Genomic DNA, 8,226 nt, shown 5'->3' with positions numbered 1-8,226 from the left:
TCCTGCTGCTCAGAGAGGTGAGTTTCCTTAATTTAACCATCTGCCAGAACAGAATGAGCATTCTTGGGATGTTGGTATACCCTTTTTGGATGTGTCTTAATCCAGGAAGTGTTTACTACTTAACTGAGAATGCATGCTCCGGTGTGGCTTAATTATATCCTAATATTTCGATATGATTTTTAATAATAAAAGTTAGATTTGTTAATAATAACAGCCTCTCTGTCAGATACATTGATATAGCTTTATCTGACAGAAAATTAGACCCCAGAAAGAGAGCTGTTTTGCCTGTGTTAATTTGAAGTTAGCATGTGTTCCTCCCGTTTCTTCAGGGTAATGAAGAAACAGTGTTTGCAACCCCCCCCTTTTTTTTAAAGATATGCAAACACCCCTACAACTAATACCAAAAGTCATAGCAGAAACAACTCTTACTTCTTATTGTAATGATAATGGGAGGAGTGTTGGAGGGAGGATGTTGGGGCAAGGAAGACTGTTGTGTAAAGAAAATTAATTTGTGTTTAAAACAGAGGTGTTGTTTCAGCTTGTGACTCTTATCCTCATCACCAAAGCTTTTTTTTTTCAGTCTGTAGGTTAGTTATTGATAAAGACAGTTGGGAAGTTTAAATCTTGATCAGCAGCTCTTTGTAAGGAAAAAAAAAAGCAATGAAAATTTAAAAAGGCTTAAATAAAGTTTAAAAAACCATAACTTAAAACCTAAATTGAGATTAAAAAAACTAATCTAGCATAAGTCCTTAATGACTGTATTTGCATGTTTTTTCAGTGCTGAAGTCCCACTCAGGCAGTTGGTTCAGAGCTGGGACATCACCAGAAATTGGTACTTTGGTTTGGACAAATCCAAACCTATCCTGTAACTTTTCCTTTTAAACAGACCTGCAAAAGGATGGTTGTTCTCTCTCAGACACTAATCATTGCTTCCTCAAAAAGGAGCATTGAGATGAGCAAGAGACATCATCCATATATTTTTTTTCTGTTTTTTTTTCTTTTGTTTTTCTGTCTGTGTTTCCAGCAACGTCAGTTGATTACAGTTCCTTTGCAGACAGATGCAACAGCTGGATAGAGCTCATTAAACTGAAAGCTCAGACCATAAGGCGCGGATCAATTAAGACAAGTAGGCGGCTGTTTCTACCACATTCTGATAATCTGAGACATATCTCTGATTTCCCAGTGGTGACTTAGTGGAGTGCCCTGCCCAGCAGTAGCATTGCAGGTCACATGTAGAATGAATTACTGAGTGTGAAAACTGCCGACATTGTTCTGTAAGCTCACACAGGGTTGATCAACCAGTAGCATAAAAAGCAAAATAAAGTCTTGCTGTAATTAGTTCTCCATACATGTGTACGCCTACTAATTGTATAACATCCACTGCATGGATGTAGGTGTATGTATGATCTTGGAAAATTGGGGGTGAGAAACAGGAAGCAATCACCAAGGGGACAGTCAAGTCAATGGTCACTAAATTAGCAAGTGGTGAGTTGGTTTTTAGTAGTTCTTTGGCCACAGGTCTGACTATCTTGCTTAAATTAGCAGAGATTAATACCTGTTTTAATGGAAAATGCTGCACTGGAGAAACACAACAACTTTCACACTTCCTATAATTTGTTCCTCCAGCAGAATAAGTTTCAAAATGTTGGCACTTTTTTCTTTACCTTCACATTATAACTGATTGTTGTATGTGCAGCTGCTCGCCTCAATGTTTTCCTTTTGCAGGAACGCCACTCTACCAAATAAATGCCATTTCAGCTTCTTGTCTCCTTTTGCATGCTTTGCATGATGATTTCCTTTCTCACATATATGGCTGAGCATCACAGGCAGCTGAATGTTGTCACCAAGCTATTTGGAAAACCAATAAGAAGAGTTTTTGTGTTTTGAGGAACAATGATGGATCTTGATAGTTATTTTCTCCTGTTTTTTTCCCATTTTTCAGCTACTTCCCTTGAAAAAGCAAGTCCATTGGCTGAGGGATACTTACGGCACCGTTCTGTCCCATCATGCACCAATTCCACTGTCTCAGTTGTTAAGATGACACCTCTTTCCTTTCTCCCTGGGGCAAAAATAACCAAATATCTTGGGATAATCAATATGTTTTTTATACGAGAAACCACTTCTTTGCGTGAGGTGAGCTGTGTGGCAAGGATTTATTTTATGTCAGGGAATAATTTTTTGTTAATTGTAAGAATCAGAGGTATTAGTTGAGGTGTGGCACAGCCAGGGAAGAATTTGTGTCACTTGTGGGAAGGTGCTGAGTGTGGAGCAAGTTCCATTGTATTGCTCTTGTCGTGGAGCACACAAAGCTGTTTTGTGTTTGGCACTGTTAGGAAGGGGTTACTTAACAATTGCCATTGCTGTTGAATTGGATAGAACACGAAACCAGTGAGTTCTTAAACAGAACTATATGGAAAAAATGGGTCTTTGACCAACAATGGTAGAAGTTGGGATCATTTGAACCCAAATTAAATGCTAAAGAAAAAAATAAATCATCCGTTCTTCTCTCATTTAGCAAGCTCAGTGATGAATTTTCACAGTGTATTTGGATTTTAAAATTCTTTGGTTAATATAACGTTGCCCATATCATAGATAATGTTATGCTAATTTTAAACATTACATTCTGTGCATTCTCTGTAACAAAACTGTGTGTGACGAGCATCAAAAATTACACTGTGGAGTCCATGACCACACAACCAGCTTAGAGGTGATGTTCAAACCATGATGTCCAGTCTGCATCTGGAAAACAAATAATCCTCTGAGCATGCCAAAATGCAAGCCATGTTCCTTATAATTTTCCTGTCCTTTCGGGAAGGAGCTGCATCTTTGCTTTTGGCCACACAAATAGAGTGTACCTCTTGCCTGGTTTGTCAGTGCTGAAGAGTGCTGTTTTTTCCTAATTACACATTGCTAAAATGACAGAGCAGATGTTAATAAAAATGATCAGGCTTCCTGAAAATGGGCTGTGAGCTCTCTAGAGAAACTTGGATCAGACAAACATTTTGTTTGCATCTTGCAAGTTACTTTTAACTTTCCCTTTTAACTTGAGAAATCCATGTGTGAAAAGGACCGTGTCTTCAAAAGGATGTCAGAGCAGGGAAATGGTTACAGGACATTTCTGTACTAAGTGCAGATTCTGTATGTACAAATTCAATAGCTGATAAGCTTTTGTATCTGTCATAACAGATCCCAACAAGGATAGGTCATTCAAGTGTTTGATTCAGCTTTCCTTCATGAAGCTGGAATGTTGCAGAGTCCCTGGGATGCTGTTACTGCGCTCTTTCCAGCACCCAGGGGAGCTAATTTAAATTATTTCAGCTACATAGGCTGAGTCACAAACTACTCTTACTGCAGGATTGCCTTGAGTTATAATGGAGTCAGAACAGAGCAGTCATTATATCCAACTCCAGCAATGTGGTTCAGGTCCTACAAGAAAGTAATTATCAGCATTTGTGTTTGTATTGCTTTATGTTTTGCTTGTGGTAGTGCTGAAATATATACCTGAATCAAAAATTAATGATAATTTCAAGTCAGATTAATCCACAGTTGTTAGGCTTTGCTGTTTACAGGTGGGTTTTGTTACCTGTTGTCATCCAATGTTGTATTAGGTTTATAATGCATATTTTTTCCCCATCAGTTGTTGTACCTTTAAAAGACTTGGACAAAATCAAAATTCCATGAGAATTATGAATTTGTATTGAATTTTGATTTCTTGCTGCAGTTGACTTCATTCTTTATTCCTGCTTTATGCTGGGTTTGACAAATTATACCTGTCCTTTTTGTTTGTAAATTTTCATCCAAGATATGTTTTTTTAATGCCTTTATGAGTCTGTTCAGGGTACATTATACTTCTAGGAATGAACACAGCCCTTAGAAATTCAGCTCAGTTCAATCTCTTCTTCTACCTGCCTCTTCTGTTTCTTCTAGTGGCACACACACACACAGAAACATGTGAGAAGACTACTGGTCTTGCCTTTCACTTGAATTTTTAAATTTTATATGTATTTTGAACCAACTGTGAGTTCTGTTCTGATCAGTTTCTTTTCTCAGCATTTTCTGGGGATTTTTATTTCTTTGGTTGATTGCCTGGTTCGTGTGCAATAGGTTTTTCCCCACAATGTACTTGCTCACATTCTTTCATAAGGATTTTTAGGAAAATCCATATTTGGTTGTTTTCCTTCTCCTTTCACATTAATTTAAATTCTTCAGTTTCACACCAAAGAAGTAAAAATGCCCCACAAGCACCATCAAGTCAAAAAAATAATGAAATGAGATGGCTAGAAGTTCCTTTGGGCTTCAAGGGGGAAAATAAAATAAATAGTTTGAATAGTTCAAGTCTCTGCTCTGTCCCTTGCTTACTTTTTGAGGGATCATTTCTTCAGTGAGTGTTGAGAACTAATGACAGTCATTAATATACATGAAGTTGCAGTGATCAAAGATAATGGTCGCTCCTTACTGGGAATTTCCAGGAATTTCATAGAACCATAGAATGGTTTGGATTGGAAGGGACCTTAAAGACTCTCTTGTTCCACCCCCCTGCCATGGGCAGGGACACCTTCCAGTAGACCAGGGTGCTCCAAGCCCTGTCCCTGGCCTTGGAAACTTCCAGGGATCCAGGGGAAGCCACAGCTTCTCTGGGTGGGCAACCTGTGCCCGGGCCTCACCACCCTCAGAGAGAAGAATTTCTTCCCAATATCCAATCTATACCTGTCAGTTTGAAGCCATTCCCCTTGTCCTGTCACTCCAGGCCCCTGTAAATGGTCTCTCTCCATCTGATTTGTGACCCGTTAAACAGTGAATGGCTGTTAAGTTCTCCACACCATTTAGGATTCACTAAATTTTTCAGCTGATAAATATGGAAGAGAAGCACTCAGCATCTTGTAGCTAGACTTAATATAACATGTAATGTGTATTTTTTCCATTCTAGGAGGGTGGCGTCAGTGGTTTCCTCCATGCTTTTATTGCTGAAGTGTTTGCCATGGTGAGAGCTCATGTTGCAGCTCTGGGAGGGAATGCAGTTGTGTCATACATAATGAAGCAGTGTGTTTTCATGGAGAACCCAAACAAAAATCAGGTACATTAGGATGTGAAATAACAAGTGCTGTTGTGGTTTGTATGATACAAATACACATTTTATGTCTTTAAAAACTTGCAGTGCTGTAGAGCCATATCTGCACAACATTTCTTGATATCTCACGATAATGTTTTAAGAATCCAAGAGTCTTCTTGTATAACACAAAATTATGAGGATGCTTCATAAATACCCAGATGGGTAAAAGAACTGAGCTTGCTAGAGTGAAGTAAATTGCAGGAAATAGTTGCACAGTAGTGCAGAACTTGATATTTCTGATGTTGCACTGTAGGATTTCCATCCTAACTCCACATAAAAACACCTGGAGCTGCTGACGTAAAATGCTCCATTTTGTACATAAAGGGACAAACCTTAATTTGTAAACACAGTAACAGAATGTTCAGTAAATTAAATCTGTTAAAAACAGTAATGAAAGCAAGTACAGATATCCAGATATTTCATCTGTGGTGGTCTTACAACAATCCATCTGCATGTTTGGTAACACACAAGTGAGCAGATAGAAAAGAAAATGTGGCACATGTTGCCTCGCCGATAAATTCAAATAATTTGTCCTTCTGCCAATCTCTGTTGATTTTTCTGTGTAGTTATATCTAGCAGATATAAGTTAACATAAAATACGTTATTGTTTATTGTTTGGTAACTGGGTATTGGCTTCTTTTCCAGGCTCAGTGTTTGATAAATGTCAGTGGCGATGCCGTCATCTTTGTCCGTGAATCCGAGCTAGAAATGCTGCCAGTGCAGCCTTCTACAACTGCTCCTCAGCCCACAAGTTCTGCAGGAGATGTCACAACATGAAGGCAGAACAAGTGAAGTAGTCTCTGCTAAATATAAAGATTATTTAAAATGTGGGAATGTTTAGGTTTGCATCTTCAAAGTCAGTATCTCTCCATGACATTAATAGCCAAAATCCAAGACAATCACTTTTTTGTTGTTGTTGTTATCATATAACTTAACGTAAGTCAGAGTGGTGAACTGGCAGGTGTGCTCTGGTTCTTCTGTTACTCTTTCTGGCCTCTGTGAAACCAGGCAGCAAGTGAAGCACTGGTAGGAGAACATGGATTAGAATAGCAGGCATCACATGGAACTGTGGAAGGAAGGAAAAATGGTGTTGCATTTTTGAGCTGTTCAGTGGGACCATGTTAAGTTGTTATTCAGAACCATTTCTGAGTTTGAGTGTTGTCAGAGCTGATTCTCAGGTCAGGGTGGGAGGGTTGAGAAGTCTATGTTGGAAACCTTTGATGAAGAAGGGAGAGATTTGTGTGCAGGACAAGAAAACATGGGCCTGGACTCAGAAATTCCCTTACATCCTAGAGTGTGAAGAGGAAAAAGCAGTACTAAAAAGTTACAGTTTGAATTTCTGCACATTATTTTTTCTTGTTTTGTTGTTGTTTTTGTATTTGGGGGGTGGGGAGTGTTATTTGTTTTTTTAGTTGTCTTTTAAAAGCTGCCAGGCCACAATGCTGTGAACCTGGGCATGCATTCCTGTGCTGGAAAAAGAAAACAACAAACCAATAGAATATAACAAAAAGTTCCAGGGTGTGTCTGGTGCTATTACAAGATGTTCACTTCAGTATTGACAAAGCAGGTCTTCTTGTTATTTAGGACTTTGTGAAAGAATTGTCCTGAGGTTCATTTTCTTAAGGCAGGATCTGTTTCAATGATGGCATAAACAGTCCCCAAAAATCAGTTATGCAGAGGTTATTCTGCACCCTCCTTCCTGTTTAAATGCCTGGCTAACTGGAGATTGATGTATGCATGTGACAGTGGTTCCTGCGGGTTGCTTTTGTGTTCGGGGTTTTGTTTGGGGTTTTTTGTGGTTTTTGTTCTTTTCCAGTGCTGTAGCTGGGAAATAATTCCTGTCTTTGTCTACTGCAAAGACAGGAAATTTGTCATTTCCAGTAAATGTCTGAAAGGTGGTGATTATTGTAAAAAAAAAAAAAAAAAAAAGCGAACTTTGATTTGAAGATGCATTCTTACTTAATTCTGACAATATTGTACATGGAACTTGAACAAAGATGTAAACTTGAATGTAAATATTATGTTTAGTGTTGAAATTAGGCAATGGCACGATTATTTGTTAAAACTGATTATTTCATTGTAAATGAGCATGAAAATCATTCTTCCACAATAAATCTCTTTCTAAAATTCACTGTCTTACTATATGTGTATTAGGTAAATGTGTAAGCTGGATATACTAAAGATATCCCACCCCCATTCTCTCAGAGGAGTATTTTTTGTATAGAATGTTACAACCTCATCTGTATCCTGGGCTGAAATTTGTATCCTGGGCTGCATCCAAAGCCCTGTGGGCAGCAGGGGAGGGGGGGATTCTGCCCCTCTGCCCTGCTCTGCTGAGACCTCACCTGCAATCCTGCATCCAGCCTTGGGGTCCCAGAACAGGAAGGACATGGAGCTGCTGGAGTGAATCCAGAGGAGGACCAAGATAATCAGAGGGCTGGAACACCTCTGCTGTGAGGAAGGGCTGAGAGAATTGGGATTGTTGAGCATGGAGAAGAGAAGGCTTTGGGGTGACCTCATGGTGGCTTTCCAGTGCCTGAAGAGAGCCTACAAGAAAGATGGAGACTATTTACAAGGGGGTGGAGAGACAGGACAAGTGGAAATGGCTTCAAACTCACAGAGAGTTGTGGTGGCGGTAGCAGCAGACGCTGAGGTAACCAGGGAGCCAAGAAGGGCCAGGGCAACATTAGACTCATGGTGGACTGGCACTGAAGTGTAGAATCTCCCCCAAGGTTATGGAGAGTTCCCACAGTCCCTTACTGTGGTATGTAGATTATTGCTTTATGGGTGGTCAGTTGACCTTCCGCCTAGTTCTGTGTAGATCCCGTTGAATATGCATGTCCCCTAGTTATTATGTATAATGTTTTGGAAGTTTTTCTGCACCCCATTGGTTCCCTGTCCCTATTCCCACCTCCCTCCTTCCCTGGTTTGTTGCTCCCCTGTCACTCCAGGTTCTCTCCTCCCCCTAGCCCTCACCCAGTTGGTTTCTGGTGCTCTGCCTGCCCCCAAACCCCCAAGTATAAAATCCCTGAACCCGCCTCTATCAGGGCCATTTTGTTACTGGACCCTCCTGGGTGTGTTTTGGAATAAACCTCATTGGAATCTACACAAAAGGC

The 8,226-nt window shown here is 39.8% G+C and overlaps 1 protein-coding gene across 1 annotated transcript in view; it reads left to right on the top strand.

The window, feature by feature from the left end:
- Window positions 1–7,237, top strand: part of C2CD5 (C2 calcium dependent domain containing 5) — a 59,843-nt gene extending 52,606 nt beyond the window's left edge. Inside the window, exons 26-31 of the mRNA XM_017736657.1 lie at window positions 1–17; window positions 779–840; window positions 1,025–1,126; window positions 1,943–2,133; window positions 4,928–5,074; window positions 5,756–7,237. Coding sequence (XP_017592146.1) covers window positions 1–17; window positions 779–840; window positions 1,025–1,126; window positions 1,943–2,133; window positions 4,928–5,074; window positions 5,756–5,887 — 651 coding nt within the window. The 3' untranslated portion in view covers window positions 5,888–7,237. The remainder of the gene's footprint in view (window positions 18–778; window positions 841–1,024; window positions 1,127–1,942; window positions 2,134–4,927; window positions 5,075–5,755) is intronic.
- Window positions 7,238–8,226: the final 989 nt, after the last annotated feature.

This window comes from Corvus brachyrhynchos, unplaced genomic scaffold (genome assembly GCF_000691975.1).
Source record: "Corvus brachyrhynchos isolate BGI_N302 unplaced genomic scaffold, ASM69197v1 scaffold246, whole genome shotgun sequence".
Classification (NCBI taxonomy): domain Eukaryota; kingdom Metazoa; phylum Chordata; class Aves; order Passeriformes; family Corvidae; genus Corvus; species Corvus brachyrhynchos.
The sequence above is the reverse complement of the archived record's forward strand: the minus strand, read 5'-3'. Positions and strand labels throughout refer to the sequence as shown.